The 20,790-nt window shown below is 42.7% G+C and overlaps 1 protein-coding gene across 1 annotated transcript in view; it reads right to left on the bottom strand.

Moving 5' to 3' along the window:
* PPP1CB (protein phosphatase 1 catalytic subunit beta) overlaps positions 1–20,099 on the bottom strand; it is a 70,995-nt gene extending 50,896 nt beyond the window's left edge. Inside the window, exon 1 of the mRNA XM_074989818.1 lies at positions 19,800–20,099. Coding sequence (XP_074845919.1) covers positions 19,800–19,851 — 52 coding nt within the window. The 5' untranslated portion in view covers positions 19,852–20,099. The remainder of the gene's footprint in view (positions 1–19,799) is intronic.
* Between the last annotated feature and the right edge of the window lie 691 nt (positions 20,100–20,790).

Genomic DNA, 20,790 nt, shown 5'->3' with positions numbered 1-20,790 from the left:
GACTGAAAAAGGGATAACTAAGCAAGCTCCAAAACCAAGGGATTTTTCACAAAGAACATGCTGCCTGCAGCTTCCATGGGATTTAGAGTTAAGAAAAACTTTTAGTTTGAGAACAATTGAGGCAATACAATTGAGGTGTAATGAGGTCATCTCATATCAAACCACTTAGGCATGGTCTCTATCCAAAAAAGATGCACTCTTAAATTAGACAACTCTAGTTAATTAACCAAAGTAAAATCTTAGTGAAGATGACACTGATAGCTGTAGCAAAGTCCACTCCCAAAATGTGTACTTGCCTTACCAGCTACAGATGAAGAGGAGTACTGCCATCTTTGTTACCTTAATACCTTGGGTATAACACCCTCATCTGCAAGTCTGTTATAAACGGCACACTAATCTATTCAAATAGGAACCAGCATGTCTTTCAACATTTCTTGTTGCTTCTCAGAACCTATCAACATTAAGTCTTCAGTGGGATTGGACTTCAGCCACCTAGCAGTGTTGTCTACCTAAATGTAAGCAGCACTCAGGCTTTAGCCTGTGTCCCACCATCAGCCAGCTACTTTTGACTGCAAAGCACCAGAGATTTGGGGGAGGTTTTGTAACTGGATGACTGCTGCACTTGTATAGTAACAGAGATGTAGCCATGTTATTCTGTATTCTGACAAAACAAAGCAGTCATGTAGCACTTAAAGACTAACAAAATGATTTATAAGCGATGAGCTTGCATGGCACAGATCCACTTCTTCAGATCTACAGAATTTCCAATCCAGACCCAGATATATAGAACAGAGGTCCAAAACACCTGCAATAAAAACCAACAAATCAAACACATGGACTGAAGAACTGGGGTGAGAGATGTTAAGTGTCTTGCCTGAGATCATTACAAACAAAGGAAGGGAAGCAGTCTTTTTAACCTGTGAGATAACTGAAGAGTAGAAATATTCTGAGTTAACTCTGCGAAGACAACTGTTGGTTGTGTGACTCTGCCTAATGTGTGGAATAGGAAAAAAACACTGCCTATGACAATTATGATCCATAAGCTATGTCAACACTAGCCTCCCCCTTTCAAAAGGTGGATGCTAATGAGCCACTGCAATGAATAGCATAATGGGTGCCACAGCACTTCAAAAGCGTTGCTTTTGATCACATGTGGCTCGTCTACACAGGGTCCGTTTCGAAAGGACCCCACACGCTTCGAAATCCCCTTATTCCTATAATATAATAGGGAATAAGGGGATTTCGAAGTGTGCGGGGTCCTTTCAAAAAAGGACCCTGTGCAGATGAGTTACACACAATCAAAAGCAACACTTTTGAAGTGCTGCAGCCGTCATCATGATAACGAGGCACTGCATACTCACTGCACCACCTCATTAGCATATCCAGAAGCATCTCATTAGCATTCCTCTTTCAAAAGTGGGAGGCAAGTGTAGACATAGCCATAGTCTCTGAAAACGCCTCGTCCCTTATCCTCTGAATCTGACTCCTTCCAAACAAAGAAAAGGTATATCTGAAGGCCCTCTTTCAGGGTTTTAAATACCCTTAAGCAGTGAAGGCTGCCTAGTAATCCCTTTACACCGCGAACACACTCAAATGCTGATAGTCCTCCAGTGCCTTACCACAATTCCCCTCATGGCATTCAGAAAGACAATTCTCCCACAATTCAGTCATACAGCTCACTGTAGAACTAAATCGCAAATGCAACTCCAGAAGTGTTAGCACTCCCACAAGTACAGCACCATTGTGAAAGCAGTTTCCCAAACCCAAATCAGGCCAATCAAGCATAAACCCTGGAGTATCAATCAGCAGTTAACTCTACAGTGAAGGCCTACCCTAAGTTTATCAGGAAAAAAAGACTCTAGCGACTCTTTCACTATGTTCAATTTCAGTTCAAATAACACACTGATAGGACTCAAGGAAATTCAAGAAATGGCCACAAATGCTTTTATACAGTTTTAAATTCCTTACTGAGGTTAGTTTGAAAAAAAAAAAAAAAAGCCCGAAACCACTAAATCAACAGTATTAGCCTTTTCATTATACTTCACTAGTTTTTTTTACTATGTTTGAAACCTGTGTTTAACTAGGTAACCACTCTCAAACAGCCATGCAAAACTACAAACTACTACTCTACATTAAGGTTGTAAAATCACATTTAACTGGTTAATCCAGGGGTCTGCAACCAAAATAGTGAGAGGAGCCATTTCCGCCCCCCCCAAGATCAGTTACAAAATGAATATCAAAATCAAGAACCACAACGCATGTGAATGAGGCAGTACTTAACTTCAAACAGTATTTTTCATCACCCCAATGTTGACAGCAGCACACACACATTGATTTGTGTGTGTTATAAAGTTAAGTTACTGCATCTCCAGGCTTAACCTGCCTCATCCCCAAATCCACCCGTATCCCCAAGCTTTAACCCCCATTCCCCCATACACACACACCCATCCCCAGGTTTAACCCCTCTGAGCCCCAAACCACCCACGATCCCCAGGACTGACTTGCCTCAACCCCAGCCTCTGCCCCACCCATCCCCAGGATTAGCTTGCCTCAGCATGCACAGCTCTGCCACAGCTGCCACCTCCCTCTGCTGCTCCCCACTGCCAGAGGAAGGCTGAGCTGCCCTTACCCCCAGCTGCTCTGCAGACTTAGTGCCTTCCCTACATGCAGTGCGCATGGCTCCCTGCCCCATCAGCTCTCTCTTCTGTAGCTCGCTGCCCTGCCATGGCTGTCTTCTCCAGGGCTCCCTGCTGCTGCTGGACTGCTCACTTAAAAAACCCCTGAGTACAGTTGATTTAATAGTGGGCAACTGAATTTAGTTTTCTGTTTAAGCGGTGTTAGCCTTTGGAGCTACAAGAAGAGTCAGGAGCGGCAGCACTCAGAGCCACAAATGGCTTCCTAAACAGATGCAGGTTGCTGACCCCTGGGTGAACTGAACAGGGCTGCTCCAGGCAGCCAATGCATGTGAGCTCACCATTGACAGAAGCTGCTTCAGCTCCCATTGGTTAACTGGAACTGGTAAGCATCAACTGGTTAACCTTTCCCGTCACTACTCTACATACCATAAATCATGAAGGGGCCTTCTAAATTTAAAAAACACACCACTCATAAGAAACCTCTGACTACACTAGGAAAGCTGCCAGTTTGAAAGCCTTGGGATTAAACAAATATTTTTCCAACATGCATTTGGAATCAGAAAAATGTTTATTTTGTACATAATTACCTGTATATTATCAAGATTCTCTGGTTCTATTTTAGAAGCTCCTAGGTAAAGATATGGATTCAGATTCCTGTATCTGTAATGCCATATATGTGCATGACTTTTAGACAAGTAAGAATAGATCCCCGCCTTCAGGGAGCTTTATCTGCATTAAACAGCAAAAACCTACAATAAATAAGTCACTGGGAGAAGAATTAGAGCTTATGCTATGCTTGCATCCTCTATTTTTAGAAAAATATAAACTGTTGCAGTGTTGGGAACCAGGAGTGGGTGGAGACCATTAATCTCAGCATCTACTTTACAGCTCACTACTCAGGACTTGATATTTGAGAGCACTAATTCTTCCTACTGCATGACAGCTTCTCCAAACATCCATATTTTTATGTTATTAAATTGTACAATTGTCCTCCAAACCAATGTTCTCTACCTGTATTAATGGAGCTTTTTACAGATCAAAGCTCCAAAAAAAAAAATCAAGCAGTTGAAAATTAGGCAGCCGGAAACATGGTGACCCAAGCAACCTTAACTTGGCCCTCTTTCACATAGGGATGGACAGTCAGTTACACAATCACATACCACTTTCCCTCCCCACCTCATCAAACCTGCCCCTTCACAATAGTCTTGGCTTAGTCAATGCACAGGGTTTGCAACTGTCAATCAGCATCCATGCCTTCTCCATGTGACTATGCCTTATTAGCTGCACACCATTCACACTTTGAAATGAATGTAAAATTATTGATTTCTTACAGCTCTATTTATGAAACATCAGTTTTCACAAAACATCTGAGGTGACAGCATTATCCCCATTTTACTGAGGAAAACTGGCTACCTGTAAACTGGTTTAAATAAAGTCTGTGGCAGAAGTAAGATGGAATCCAAGCCCCCAGTGAGCTCACAATCAAAAAAAGAAAAGGAAGGCATTCCATGCAATTATTTTACTGAAAGAGAGCAAAATGTTCTTTTTAAGTAGAATTAAAGTTTACCATTTTCATAAATTTGTATTGTCCAGCAGAATTCAAATTATACCCACAAACATTAAAAATCAATTAAGGATGCTTAAGGGATCACACACCCAAACAAATTCTTAAAAGCAGAGAAACGTCCAGTTAGATCTCCTTTACCATACTTCAACCCCTCTGCACCATATTAATCACTTGGACTGGCTATGTCTTTATACAAATCCCATACATCCATATGTACAGCTAACACACACAACACTATTAGCTGCACAACAATTTTAACCTCAGCCTCAGAAACATACGTGTGTTAGACACCATGAATGCTAAATGTTCTTATCCTAATGAAAGCACAAGTGTACTTTGTGACCCTATGCCAACATGCTGAGGACTGGGAGATTCGTTCTGAAAAATGGAATGCCAAAACAAGTAGAAATTCCTGGAAGAACTTGACAAGAAACTGATTAAGTGGGTCTTGCACACGAAAGCGCATTTGCTAATAAATAAAATTGTTATTCTTTAAAGGTGCTACACGACTGCTTGGTTTTTTTGTGAAGCTACAGACTACCACTGCTACCCCTCTGAGACTTGGACAAGAACGATTCTTTTTAAAAGGGGAGGAGGGTGTCACTTTATATAGTTCAACTAGAAAGTCATCTCTGTGACTTAAGAGGTGTGATAATATTTGTGGATGGGGTACATATGTTGGAAACATCAGGCAAAGTTCCAGAAGACTATTTTGATGATTTCTTTTGTAAGAAAACTGGCTAATAAAGTATTAAAAATTCTCACCTATACCCCAAGTCCACTTTTAACTTGTTTGATGGTCATTTAGAAGATTTATTGCTATATAATCCAACTTTGGAACAGTCAAGCTAGGGCAATTATACTGCACATGCACCTGGACCTTATATAAGGCATCATGGCTTTAAAGCATAAAAATAATATTGTGCCACTGCCAGTTCTATTGTTTGATAGTTTCTAAAACTAACCTGGAAATTGGTATGCAAAAGATTTTAATGATCAAAACACAAGCTGATTTCACGTATTCCCATTCAAGGGCAACCCCACACAAACTCCAAAACGAGGTCTAACTTTCTAATCTAGTGCTTGCTCTATGGGTGCATTTATCCTATTTTCCTATTACTATTAGTATCACACTAAAGCCCAAACCATGAGCAAGAATGCTATATATTACACAAACAGAAGCAGTAATCCTTTTCCCTCAGCTATGCAGAAGATAAGCCTACCACATGAAAATCTCACTGGGTAGTTTTCTAAAAAGGCGCAGCTTCCTTTTTTAGGGAGACTGGGGAGAGACTACAATGACTACAAAACAGATAGTAATCAAAGATACATCTAAAAAATTAACAAGGAAGATGATCTCACTTCACGACATTTATAACAAACCTTACATTGTATTCTAAAACCTGTCCTCCAGAGGCTCTTTGACTTAGCAGGTCAAAAGCAGTTTGATCTGCATCTTGCTAGTCAGAGCTAAACTTATAGATATGAAAAGTGAAAAGCTTACTGATCTTATGACATTTATTTTAGGACATGTGGGGTTTGATAAAATACAAAGGCTGAGTCTACACTTGTCTCCAACTTCAAAGGGGGCACGTTAATCAGGGCCACAGGAGATTACAAATGAAGTGCTGTGGTGGATACACAGCACTTCATTAGGCTAATTCTCCCCCACAGCAGCTTCAAAGCGCTGGCATGCATGTAGCCGTGGGCACTTTGAAGTGCCAGCACTACTTCAAAGTCCCTTTACTTCTCAAAACTTTGGGGCTACAACGTGCCGGCTTGTGTGTAGCCCCAAAGTTTTGAGAAATAACATAAGAACAAAAGAATGGCCATACTGGGTCAGACCAAAGGTCCATCCAGCCCAGCATCCCATCTGCCGACGGTGGCCAATGCCACGTGCCCCAGAGAAGGAGAACAGAAGACAATGATCAAGTGATTTATCTCCTGCCATCCATCTCCTGCCCTTGTTCTGAAGGCTAGGGCACCATACTTTATCCCTGGCTAATAGCCATTTATGGACCTAACCTGCAAAAATTTATCAAGCTCTTTTTTAAACCCTAATAGAGTCCTGGCCTTCACAGCCTCCTCGGGCAAGGAGTTCCACAGGTTGACTGTGCGCTGTGTGAAGAAAAATTTCCTTTTATTAGTTTTGAACCTACTACCCATCAATTTCATTTGGTGTCCCCTAGTTCTTGTATTATGGGAAAAGGTAAATAATTTTTCTATATTCACTTTCTCCACACCATTCATGATTTTATACACCTCTATCATATCGCCCCTCAAATCGCCTCTTTTCCAAACTGAAAAGTCCCAGTCTCTCTAGCCTCTCCCCATATGGGACCCGTTCCAAGCCCCTAATCATCTTAGTCGCCCTTTTCTGAACCTTTTCTAATGCCAATATATCTTTTTTGAGGTGAGGAGACCACATCTGCACGCAGTACTCAAGATGTGGGCGTACCATAGTTTTATATAGGGGAAGTATGATATCTTTTGTCTTATTATCGATCCCTTTTTTAATAATTCCTAACATCCTATTTGCCTTACTAACTGCTGCTGCACACTGCGTGGACGTCTTCAGAGAACTATCCACTATAACTCCAAGATCCCTTTTCCTGATCTGTCGTAGCTAAATTTGACCCCATCATGTAGTACGTGTAATTTGGGTTATTTTTTCCAACATGCATTACCTTACACTTACCCACATTAAATTTCATTTGCCATTTTGCTGCCCAATCACTCAGTTTGCTGAGATCTTTTTGGGACTTTGAAGGAGTGCTGGCACTTCAAAGTGCCCGCGGCTACATGCATGCCAGCGCTTTGAAGCTGCTGTGGGGGAGAATTAGCCTAATGAAGTGCTGAGTATTCACCACAGCACTTCATTAGTAATCTCCTGTCACCCTGATTAACATGCCCCCTTTGAAGTTGAGAGCAAGTGTAAACAAGCCCAAAGAGGAACCAGTCTACATTAAGCAAGCATGAAATTGTACCACAAAAGGGTAAAACACTGTGCTTTGGACATCAACCTAAGATGGGGTTTTTAAAACATACTTAAAATTCTGAAGGAAAATGTTACACATTACACTGTTAAACAGTAGAATCTGATGTTTTTCCAAGGTTAGTTTCAGAGGAAACCTAACCTAATTAAGTAGTTAAATATAATATGCTTCACTGGTAGTACATACAGTACAAATTGCACTGCCATTTAATTTTATAAAATCCACAAACATCCCTGGTCACTAACTAAAGATTTTAAAAAAAAAAAAAAAAAAAAAAGTCAGCTCAACTGTCCCCATTAAAAACACCTTTAATATAATGAAATTAAGTTACTGTATTTTCTTTACATTAAAACCTAGGTGTACTATGAAGACAAGGTAGTTGGGGGAGTCAAGTTAAAATCAGAATATACAAAGTTACGTAAAGGATAAATTAATCATTAACTGAGATGCTCAGTTTGCCACTTGTATTTTCTTACTTGCACAATAATGTCATCCAAATGTTTTCTTCAGCATGCTCTCATCTCCCCCTAATTCAGTGTTTCCAGGATTTACAGTAGGCTAAGTACAACTAGATTATTATTTTAGTGCCTTTTGGGATTGATGTTCAAAATGCAACATTCCCCCTTGCCCCCGAACACACCTTTTTGGTTCCCCTGCCAGCCCATGACTAAATTCAGGATATGCATACACTCCCAACATAAACCAGTTGCAACTGATCACTATTACAATAGTCAGAACATGACAAACCAGTATCTTGCTCTTTTTTCCTTGTTATTCTCTCCCCGCTCCCCAGCTGTTTTTATGATACTGTATGTCTGGATCTAAATGAGTTTACTCCTCGCAGTCCCTTTTTTTCATAATTTATGTACCTTTTTCATTGAGGTTTTATAATTATTTTTTCTCTTCTGAAAATGCCCCTCATTTCCCAAATCTAGGGCAATCCACTCTGGGATATAAAATAAGAGAGGAGCCGTCATGTAGCACTTTAAAGTCTAAATAAAATTTATTAGGCAATGAGCTTTCGTGGGGCAGACCCACTTCTTCAGATCTGGAATTAGTGTTGAAAATGAACTGGCACAACAGGTCTACAGCAGGGTCTCAACATTTGCGAACCTTCGAGTATTCGTGAGCACTGGTGGCTGCTGCTTCCCCTGGGGCCCCAGGCAGGGAGCGTTGGCAGCTGGACTCCAGGTGGCAGCAGCTGCCACACAGTACTGTATTCACAAAACTCAACATTTGTGAGAGTTCTCAACACAGAACCTCACAAATGTTGAGACCTTACTGTAGAACAGAGGGATAACCAACCAAAAAAATTAAATGAAAACTGACAAATCAGCTGGGGAGGGGCAAAGGGTAGGAAGTTATTTACTGCAAGTGTCTTGAAGTGACTTGCCTGAGATCACTACGAATATATCAAAGATGGGGAAATGGTCTTTATAATGCACTAAGGTAATTGCTCTCACTTTTAAGGCCAAGGTACAGTGTAGAATGTGAGAATAAATTCCAGTTCAGGTGTCTCTGTTTGTACATAAGAACATAAGAATGGCCATACTGGGTCAGACCAAAGGTCCATCAAGCCCAGCATCCCATCTGCCGACGGTGGCCAATGCCACGTGCCCCAGAGAAGGAGAACAGAAGACAATGATCAAGTGATTTATCTCCTGCCATCCATCTCCTGCCCTTGTTATGAAGGCTAGGGCACCATACTTTATCCCTGGCTAATAGCCATTTATGGACCTAACCTGCAACAATTTATCAAGCTCTTTTTTAAACCCTAATAGAGTCCTGGCCTTCACAGCCTCCTCGGGCAAGGAGTTCCACAGGTTGACTGTGCGCTGTGTGAAGAAAAATTTCCTTTTATTAGTTTTGAACCTACTACCCATCAATTTCATTTGGTGTCCCCTAGTTCTTGTATTATGGGAAAAGGTAAATAATTTTTCTATATTCACTTTCTCCACACCATTCATGATTTTATATACCTCTATCATATCGCCCCTCAATCGCCTTTTTTCCAAACTGAAAAGTCCCAGTCTCTCTAGCCTCTCCCCATATGGGACCCTTTCCAAGCCCCTAATCATCTTAGTCGCCCTTTTCTGAACCTTTTCTAATGCCAATATATCTTTTTTGAGGTGAGGAGACCACATCTGCACGCAGTACTCGAGATGTGGGCGTACCATAGTTTTATATAGGGGAAGTATGATATCTTTTGTCTTATTATCGATCCCTTTTTTAATAATTCCTAACATCCTATTTGCCTTACTAACTGCCGCTGCACACTGCGTGGATGTCTTCAGAGAACTATCCACTATAACTCCAAGATCCCTTTCCTGATCTGTCGTAGCTAAATTTGACCCCATCATGTAGTACGTAATCTGGTACGAAAGTCTTTGTTGTAGGACAGAGATTCTCAGGTCTGTAATACTATGATCTACTAAACTGAAATGCTCACTGACAGGTTTGTGTGTATTCATATTCCTAATGTCTGATTTGTGTCCATCCATTCTTTAGCAAAATGACTGTCCAGTCTGTCCACTATATGTACCAGAGGGGCACTAATGGCACATACATGATGGCATATATAACATTAGTGGAGGCACAGGAACAGAAGCCCCGATCATGTAGCTGATGTGGTTCTGTCCAGTGATGATGTCTCCAGAGTAAATATGTGGATGAAGTTGGCAAAAGGTTTATTGCAAGGAGAAGTTTCAGGATTAGTATTTCTGTGGTATGAGAATTTTCCTGAGGTTAGGTGGTTGCCTGTAGGATAATACAGGCCTCTCACCCAGAGCCTTTCAGAGCATCATGTTCCAGTATAGGTTGCTGATAATGCATTGGAGGGGGTTTGAGTTGGGGGCTATATGATAGTGGTGTTATCATCTGTTTGGGCCTATCCAGAAGTAGCTGGTTTCTGGGTATTCATCCGGCCCTGTCAATCTATTTGTTTACTTCTCCCAGAGGATAATTAAGTTTTATGAATGCCCAATAGAGATCTTGAAGTTCTTGGTCTCTGTCAGTAAGACTGGAGCAGATGTGATTGTATCTAAGGGCTTGACTATAAACAATGGATCGTGTGAGCTGTCCCAGATGGAAGCTAGAGATGCGTAGGTAAGAGTAGTGCTCAGTGGGTTTCCAGTACAGAGTGGTATTGATTTGGCCATCTGTGATTTGCACAGTGGTGCTCAGGAAATGGATCCTTTGTGTGGAATGGTCAAAGCTAAGATGCATGGTAGGGTGCAGGTTGTTAAAAGTCTCTGTGGAAGTCTTCAAGAGCCTCTTTACATGGGTCCAAATGAAAAAGAAAACATTGATGCAGCATAAGTAAAGGAGGGGAAACTGGGAACGAGAGCTGAGGAAACATACTAAGTCGCCATAAAAATATTAGCATGCTATGGGGCCATGTGGGTGCCCGTAGCAGTGCCACTGATCAAGAGATATAAATTGTCCTCAAATCAGAAGCAGTTGAAGGAGAGAAGAAAGTTACTTAAGTCAGACACCAGACATGCTGTGGTAACACCTGGGATAGTGTTCCTAATCACTTGTAGTCCATCTTCATGCGGAATATTGGAGCAGAGAGCTTCTACACTCATGGTGGCAAGGAAGGTTTCAGACAGGACATGGCATACAAGATACCAGGCTGCCAAATCATTTTCCACGTAAGCCATGTATGAAACATGGTGGGAGCAACAGCATATCGGAGAAGAGAAAACAAGAGAATGATTCCGTGCTGGTTAAGTGTTTTCAAAAAATGAAGAAAAATGATCTTTCATAACAGCCAAAATAGTTTATTTTCTTCCATGATACTGAATCCAAAGAATGGTTTTCATTTAGCTTACAGTTGGCATTTTGGAACCATTACAATCTCACCCTTTAGTTTGAGTTTTTCTATAAAGACCTGACCACATAAAACAACAAGTGCTTTTAATTCCCATTGAAATTAACAGGCGTTACAGATGTTTAGTACTTCATAAGATTAGGTCCCACACAGTGGACAGTAGGAATACTGCACAATGAACATTATTTTATTTTAGCAAACATCAAAGGCAAAAACTTGACAGCTTCAGAGCATGAATATTTTGGTGTAAATCCTGGCAAGCACTGAGCTTTTTTTCAAGTTACTGGTACTGAGTAGCAAGAGCTGATTAGACAAGGATGAGTAGGAATCTGAAGGCTGCCTGTATTTTTCAAAATATGTTCAGAGGAAACATTAAATTATCTCAGGCCACCAGGAATGTAAACTAATACAGCAGCAATCAGAAAGCTGGGAGTTGCAGCTTTGCTGGGATTAGTTTCAGGTATGTTGGAGGAGGGTTCGAACATACAGCTTAAAAAACTCTCAGGCTCTTGCCTCCCGTTCATTTTTACAATTCCTACAGTCCTCCACCACTAAAAGGCTGTGGACACACTTGGCCAAAACTTCGAAATGGCCATGCAAATGACCATTTAGAAGATTACTAATGAGGCACTGAACTGAATATTCAGCACTCCATTAGCATTAGGACGCTTCTGACCACGGCACTTCGAAAGGAATAAGGGGATTTTGAAAGGAGTGGGGTCCTTTCGAAAAGGACCCCCATGTAGCCGCGCCGAGCCATGCGCTTTCAAAAGCAGCGCTTGCGAAGTGCTGCAGCTGGAAGTGTCCTAACGCCAACAAGGCACTGAATATTCAATTAAGCACCTCATTAGTCATCTTCGAAATGGTCACTTGCATGGCTATTTTGAAGTATTGGCCAAGTGTGGCCATAGCCAAAACAGTTTAAGCTAGAACCAATGTTGTACAGCATACAAAAACCTATATTCTTGTCAACTGTGAAATATGTACATCTGCATATTCCTGTGTTTTCATGAACTCCTGGAGTCTTGATGAAACTGAAGAATCGAGCAGTCAAAACAACAGGATTTAAAGACTGGTGTAAACTTTCTTTCTCCCTCCCCACCCCATATTTGTTATTGAACATTGAACAAAATGTGAACAGTTCCACATAACAAAATGTACATCATTAACCAGATTTTCCAATTACTTCAAAGAATTAAACATATTTTATGAAAGTGCCACCTTTGATCACTATGCCAATTAAGTGCTTTTACATGCACAGTTTACTATGTTTTAAAACCTTTTGTCCATTCCTGTTCTGGAAGATGGTTTTGCTCTAGGTACAGTTAAATGCACCAAGTTGAAGGAACCTTTAATCAACAACATTTAGATCTTGGTTTCCCAGACTGGCGGGGCGTGAAGAAATTCCTGGGGGCGGGGACAAGGTGACCCAGCCCCACCCCCATCATTCTCCCCACCCCAAGAATTAACTGGCCTTTGCTTCCAGGTCCAAGCCCCGACATGTTACGTGGGTGAGCCAGAGTAGCCACTATGAAAAGCAGGCACCCGGCAAAGACCCAAGTGGAGCTAGCTGCCGCCTGCAAAGGTGAGTGAGTGTGGGTTGGGGGAGAGGGTGAGGAGGATGGGGTTAGATGGGGACTGGAGGTGCCTGGTTTTGGAGGATGGGGGTAGCAGCTTGCATGTGTGGCCTGGGGCTCATGGGGCTTGGGCTGGTGCCTGGCCCCAGCAGCACAGGGCTTGGGCAGCTGGTAGGTGGATGACTGGCCCCAGCAGTGAGGGGCTCAGGCTTCTGGTGCATGGGCAGCTGACCTAGGCAGTGCAGGACCCCAGCATCTGGCAGGCAGCTTGCCCTGGCAACGCGGGGCTTGGGAGGACAGCTGGCAGGCAGGCAGCTGGCCCTGGCAGCAGAGCACTTAGGTGGACCATTATGGTGACTGGACCCAGTAGCATGTAGCTCGGGCGGCTGGTGGGTGGACGTCTGGCTCCAGTAGCATGAGGCTTGGGAGGGCAGATCAAGCATCTAGCCCACTGCCTTGCAGGGCTCAGGAAATCAGCAGGTGGGCAGCTGGCGGGTGGGCAGGCAGCAGGCACTGCTGGCTGGCAGGCCAGTGAGGTGCTTGGTTGACTCAGGTGGGCAGCTCGGGCAGCACAGGGCTCTGGCAGGCAGTTGGCGCAGGCAGCTTGCCAGCTGGGGCTGTACCAGACACCCACAAGGGGCCAAGAAAAAGCTATCTGTGCTTAATTTTTCCATTTTAAATATTTTATAAACAAGCTTGTGTTTATTATAAATTATGAATTGAATTTTTTGTAAAGAGGGAGGTTGGATGATAGTAAAGAGGTGGGGGGCATGAGGGTTTCTAAAAATCAAAAGGGGGGCATGATGACAAAAAGTTTGGGAACCACGGCTTTAGCTAAGCAGACTTCACTGTACGACCTAAAAAAGGACCATGTTTCTACAGAATATACCATGGCTGCAATTCTCTCCCAGAACTATGAGAGGCTGTTTGAATTTCATGTTACCCTCAGACTATCTTACTTCTACATTCAAGGAGCTAGGACCATCCAATGAAGTCAGAGCCCCCACCCCATCAATTTTTTTAAATAAAAGGGGTGGAAACTTACTTTTAGTCCCCTGACTGGGCACTTGAAGATTTACTTAAATATGGAAGCAAGTTTTATATCAGCAAATTGCTCAGGCTTTATTAGAGAGGGAGTTAGACTTTGATGAAAGCTAATGTTCTCAACTAAGTTATGTAATACTTCAGAAGTGTATGATATTTAAATTTTTAAAAAAAAACATCTTATAGAACAATACTTCACACCTTAATAGGTGACAATTTGGCAAACCATATCAAACAGAACTATCAAAACAAAAAGCAGTAAAGTAGCACTTTAAAGATAAACAAAATAATTTATTAGGGGAGCTCATGGGACAGACCCACTTCTTCAGACCATAGCCATACCAGCACAGACTCAATATTTAAGGCACAGAGAACCAAAAAAATAGTAATCAAGACTGACAAATCAGAAAAAAAATATCAAGGTGAGCAAATCAGAGAGTAGAGGGGAGGGGGAAGGAGTCAAGAATTAGATTAGGCCAAGTATGCAAAAGAGCCCCTATAATGATCCAGAAAATTCACATCCCGGTTCAAACCACGTGTTCATTTGTCGAATTTGAATATAAAAGTTCGGCAGCCTCTCAAGAGTGTTGTGAAAATTCCTCTTCAGGAAAATGCAAACTTTCAAGTCATTAACAGAATGGGCCACTCCATTAAAATGCTGGCTGACCAGTTTGTAGATCAGAAGTGTTTTTATGTCTGTTTTGTGCCCATTAATTCTTCGTCTAAGAGAGTTTGAAGTCTGCCGAATATACAAAGCAGCTGGATATTGTTAGCACATATGATGTTAGTTGAGGAACATGAGAATGTGCCCATGATTCTGTGAATAACCTGGTTAGATCCAGTGATGGTATCGCCAGAATAGATATGTGAACAAAGCTGGCAGCATGCTTTGTTGCAAGGAAAATTTCCAGGACTGGTGTTCCTGCAGCATAAACTGTGGTGGCTGTTGGTGAGAACCCTCATAAGGTTGGGAAGTTGTCTGTAGGAGAGAACAGGCCTGTCACCTAGTGCCTTCTGGAGTGTGGCATCCTGATTAAGGATAGGTTGTAGGTCTTTCATAATACGTTGCAGTGGTTTGAGTTGGGGGCTGTAGGTAATGACCAGTGGTGTTATGTTCTTGGCTTTTTTGGGCCTATCTTGGAGCAGCTGGTCTCTGGGTATTCATCTGGCCCTGTCCATTTGTTAGCTGGCAGCGAACTTTGTTGCAAGGAAAAGGGCTGCAGCAGGCTTTGTTGCAAGGAAAAGGGCTGGCAGATCTTTCTTGTGCCTGGTCTATAAATGAGAGTTACGAAAATTGTCATCATATATCTACTCTGCTACAGATACAGCACTGCAGCCATGCCACTGTAAACAGCATACTGTGTAGATAATCCTTCTATTGCTGTAGAAGGAAATCTGCCTTCCAGAGCACCAATAGCTTGATCAACAGAGGAATTCTTCCAGTCACCTAGCTTCAATGACACGGAGTTAGGGCAACTTAATTGAGGGAGCTCAAGAGTGTAATTTTCCACTTCCCAATCAATTTAGCTAAACCTAAGCATGTATCAGGCCTTGAACTGATTCAAGCCCATCACTGGGTAATGCTCTGGCCAAAAGGCATAATTCATAAAGAGGACTACTGAACAAAAAGTAAAGTTACATTATATCTGTATTTGACACTCGTTCAACCACTGCTGTAGTAATATGTCCACTCCAACATACTTCCTGAATTGTGGAAATGTGAAGACTGAAAAGGGTTCAGCAGAGAGCGATAAAACAACTAACAAGGACTAGAAGGCACACCTTAGTGACCAATTCAAAATTCCAGTTCTAAGAGAAATTAATCCAAAGACGTCCCATATTCTGTGTTACACAGTTTGTCAGACAATCATCACAATGTTCTTTTGACTTTAAAGTTCATAAATCCCTATATGAAGTTTACATCAGTAAATTTACAGGTTGAAGTTAAAACAAATATTTGACAGATGGATTATATTTTATTTTGTGTTTATATAGCGTCCAACACAAAGGGCATCAGGTCCATGATGGGGGCTCCCAGGTACTACTACAATACAAACAATCAGTTTCAAACAAGCATACCCACAGAGAGGTTTACACCAGTTTAAATTAAACCAACACTAAGTCAACACCGCCACTTTGCTGCACTTTAACTTTCTGACACAGGAGTTTTAACACCCTAGAGTACTGCTGTAAAGTGCCAGTGTAAACAGGTTCCCAAAGGTATTAGCTACACCATTCATGAAGATGGTTTACAGTGAGTGCTCGGAGAACTCTCACCCACGGCTCCTGCCATGGCCACACTTTTTCCTTTAAAAAGCTGATGCATTTTAATTTTAAAAGTGTAGACAAAGTCCAACAGAACTTCTGCATCTAGACAAGCCGAAGTCCTCACTAGCTATCTCTCAATATAAGCCACACCAGGTTGCAAGACCAGGCTAATGGCACATGCCTGCAAATCATTAAATGAAAAATCAGGGGGGTGTCTACCCCCTTGCCCCCCCCCCAACATCCCAGTGCAAGAAGAATAGGGGTGAACGTCTGCCAGTTCTTCCCAGACGGAGAGCAGGAAAATAAGAGGCAAAGGATAAGGCATGCCTGCTATACACTATACTAGCAGCATAGTTTATAAACCAGCCAGTTCACTCATGGCATGCAGGATTCATTCTACTTATTTTCTCTACAAAATAGGCACTTATAAAGTAGTGGTTCTCAAACATTCTAGGCTATTGGACCCCTTTCAGGAGTTTGCATACCTCTAAATTACACCTCTCAAAAACCTATCTGCTTACAAAATCAGATCAAAATAAGATGAGTATCATAGCACGCTTACTAAAATGGCTTATTTTCTTATTTGTTATAAAGTTATAAAATCATTTGAAACAAATCTTCAACCTACATTTCAGTGTATAAGACAGTATAAACAAGTTATCCATTTGAAATTTTAGTCTGTAATAATCTCTAGTGATTTTTATGTAGCCCATAGTAAAGCCAGGCAAATATCTAGATATGCTGATGCATCTCCTGGAAGAGTTCTGAATACTGCAAAGAGCACCCATGCAAAGTGAACTCACGAAGGAGTCATTTTAGCATCCTGGTGTTCATCGCTTAATCTGGATTCCCCCACACCCACCCCTTTACTCCAGGATGCATACTAATATGATGAAATGAAAGGTGGCTTTTGCAACAGTCTGAGAAGCCAATCTAATAATTGCTCTTATCTCTTCAAAAGCAATGTTTATTCTAGAATCCAACATTAAACTTGGCTTCCAGGTCGCAAGAGTTTCCATCCTCTGAAAGGAGCGTGTGTTCATGAGTGCAGGTGTCCATGAGCTGTAGATGATAAGGTATTCTCAGATGTAGTATGCGTCTGAACTTGAAGACCTGGGAGCTAGCAATACAAAAGGAAGCAAGTGGAAGAGAACACACTGATGTGCTCTCAACTGCCAGTTCTGAACAAGACAGACAGGTTGCCCTGGGTTGTACAAGACAGAGTTTTACTGGAGTCAAGACTCACCACGGCACAGGCAGTTACAGTACTCTAATCCAGTCTCAAAGTAAATGTATAGATTATGACAGGTAGGATCATGTCCAAAGACAGGTGTAATCATTCAGTAATCTAGAGAGGACAGAAATTTCTTGCTATTGCTACTGTTTGGTAAGTATATATTACACTGTAAGCAGCAGCTTTTGGAAGACCCCGGTATCAACTGCTGTTCTAGCCATCCATTTGATTTAAAGGGAGCAGAAAGCCCTAGAACATGCTGTGGAACACAATATTGTCTTTTAAAGCTTTTAAATATATGATTTCACTATAAAAACTATTTCAACCATCTAATTTGGAAATGGTAAAAAAACTAATTGGAGCATAAAATACTGCTCCTAGACTGAGAATTAACAGGTTTACTTTTGGCTTGAAATACATTTTACATTGCAACCTTACCAGAATAGAAGCAATATCATAAACTATGAATCGTTATGCATCAGTTTACAGCACATAAAAGAAACTTTAGAGTTAACACTGCAATAATAAATCTATTATTTATCTTATGGTACATTCATACTGCAGAAATCGGAAGATGTGAAACAAAAGAAAAATGTAAATTAAAGCCAAAAATACCTCCCTCCCCACATCTGCTGTTTGTGGAGGTCTACAAAAAAAATAAATAAAAATGAAGTAATAGAACCTCTATTTTCCCTCTGATATAGAGAGAAATCCATGTTAAATTTAATGGGAGGTAAGTGAAACAAATCTGTCTCGAGTCTAACAAAGATTTTCTTTAACTTAATTTACACTCAAATAAAAAGTGAACCAAAAACTTAAGTTTTAAAGGGTTAGGTTCTGTACACAGACTTGCACACATCTGAGCAGTTATGTCTAAAATTTTCCTTTATCATACACATTTTAAGAACATGCTTAAAATTTTTTTCCACAAAATTTTCCCTTTGCAGTCACGACTGTGAATCTAAGTTATCTACAAGGTGGCAGTGACCTATGACTAACAGTCACTACACCCTGGAAAAACATCAACTATTTTAATATAGTTATGCACGCACATCGGATAAAAACAATTACTGAATATCGAACAAGTTTTTATCGTCTTAATAGGCTAACACTAAGATACACGGCAACAAGCAGGCCTAAACACCAAGGTAAGTTTTAAAAATCACAACTCTATAAAGTGAAAACAACTAAAAAACATTAAAAAGTGCAACCCCCAGATGACAATTTGAGCCAAAAAGTATTTGAGCCCTGAAAGTTGAGTTTATGATGGAAAGGGAATGTTGACTAGGGCACAAATGAGTCTATCACAGAATAAAAATAAAACAGAAGACAAAATTCATTTGTAAAAGCGTCTTGTTTAAATTTGTTAGCAACGTTTCAAGCTTCAAGTCACTCACAGAGATGAACTCTTAACTCATTCTAAACAGAAAACATCAACCTGTATTTCTCATGAAATACAAGTGCCTGCAAGTCCTCATATTATACTGGATACTTTAAATACAGGCATACTAACCTAACAAGTGACAAAGAACAGGACATTTACATTTTGTTACTCTTTAAGTGTTGCTTATTATACATTCAACAACATCCTAGTAAAACTTTCCTGTTGTTTCACCTTCAGCAGGACAAAGGAATGACTACAGTATGAGGTTTACAAATTTATACATTATGTTAGGTAACCAAAGCCGTTAAACTGATACCACCCAAAAATTAGAGTCTATGCAAATTCAAAACAGAATTATTAAACTCCTGTTTCTCTCTTCCAGGCTAACAGTTCCCACTCTCAAACAGATCCAAATTCAGGCATTGCATCCATTTTAAAAACTACACAGAGTTTCTTCCCTCACCAGATATTTGTTCGGGGTGATCAGAAAGGAGGCAAGGAAAACTAGAATGGCACTGTCCAAGATCAGGATTAGGAGGACGTCGTAAGTGGTATCACACTCCTTGGAAAACAGGAAGTTGGTCAACTTTCTCTTACCTTAAAAAATATATCGTTGGTAATACTAATAAAAGGCATGTTAACCCCCTTACTGCTTATTCTCTCTACAGCAGACCAATGCTCACATTGCACAGACCCGCACCGGCACGCGCGCTCACACACGCCCATCCGTCTTCCGCATATTGATGCAAAAGATACGATGTTTCAAAGCATTAGTCTCCTATCATTTAACAAAGCACTGAGAGGGCGAAGCAGACAGTGCACCCAGGTCATCACCTGTATCCCCCAGCCCTTCAGCAACAGGGAAGTATGGACAAGATCTCTCTCCCGCCCCCCACCCCACCGCATCTCTGACAGCTTACAAACCCTACTACGGCGGGAGTAATCGCCTCCCCGCCCTTCCTTCACTGCTGCTCGCCCTCCACCCCCGCAACGGACAATGGCCTCACGCCGATCTCCTGCTGCGTGGGCGAAGGGAGAAGAAGGAGGCTGCAACTTTATCCCTACCCACCTGTGGCGGGGGGGGGGGGGGGGGGGAGAGAGGATCCCGCCGCCCCCTCCCCACTTCAGCGAGTGTACACGCGCGGGATCGCGCCCTACCCCTTGTTCTCCGTGTGCTCGCGCGCGGGGGCGGAGGGGGGGGGGTCCCTGTTCGCTCGCCTCCCCTCCTGTGCGCGCGTGCCAGAGAATGAGGCTCGCTCACCTTCCAGCAGCCGGGTGATGAGGCTGTCCACATTCAGCTCCCCATCCGCCATTTTGTGGCCACCGGACTCAGTCCCGAGCGGGGAGAAGGCGCGGCGGAGAGCGCTTCACAGACGAGGAGCGGCGGCGGCGACTCGGCGCAGCAATGCCGCCGGGCGCTCTGCTTCTGCCGAGCTGGCACCCGAAAGCGCCAGGCCCGGTCCCGCTCCGTTTAATGGAGGAGAGACCAAACCCGCGCCTCCTCCCCGCCTCAGAGACCGGACCGCCACCAACCACTGCGCATGCGCCGACTTCACGGCTTCGCTCCCGAGCCGCACCAACTGCACAGGCGCAAGAGACTCCTCTAAGCCCAACGTTCCCTCCGCCCGGCGCGATGAACAACAGCGCAGGCGCAATTGGGTGTTCTCGCGGCACGTCAATCCCTCCTCGAGGTGCGCACGCGCTCCAGTTGATCTCCCTTTCCCCGCTCCCAGTAAGTCATGGGGCCAGGCAGCGAGGGAAGGTTTGCCAGGGCGTCCTGTCGTCTGAGAAGCGCCTTCGTCACTCGCACGGGTAGCTGGGGGCCTGTCGGGCATCCCTCAGCCAGGCTTTGCCAGGTGGAGTCTGCCTGGGCTCACTCCATCCCGTCGTGCTCTTGGGCGGCTGATCAGCGCCCCTCGGGTTTATACGGAGGGCGGGACTAGCAAGGCCTCCCAGCCCCAGCCCCCCCCCGTACGTGTGGGGTGATGCGGTTTGGGTCAGTCACTGCCTCGAGCCCCGCCGTTAGCAGTTTAGTGAGCAGATCCTCTGTCACATCAGTTTCTGCTATGCTGGAAGGTCAAGTTCCTGGAAACGTGTTTGGAGAAAAGCCATTTTCATTAAAAAATAAGTTACTAAGCACCCTGCTTGGAGAAGAGAGGGCACCTACCACCAGGGTTGCCAGCCATCAGTACACTTACGGATGGGCTGTAGAAAGTTAGCCGAAATCAGACATGTCCGTAACATCCATAAAA

This window comes from Carettochelys insculpta, chromosome 3 (genome assembly GCF_033958435.1).
Source record: "Carettochelys insculpta isolate YL-2023 chromosome 3, ASM3395843v1, whole genome shotgun sequence".
NCBI lineage: Eukaryota > Metazoa > Chordata > Testudines > Carettochelyidae > Carettochelys > Carettochelys insculpta.
This window is presented reverse-complemented; position numbering and strand designations above follow the sequence as displayed.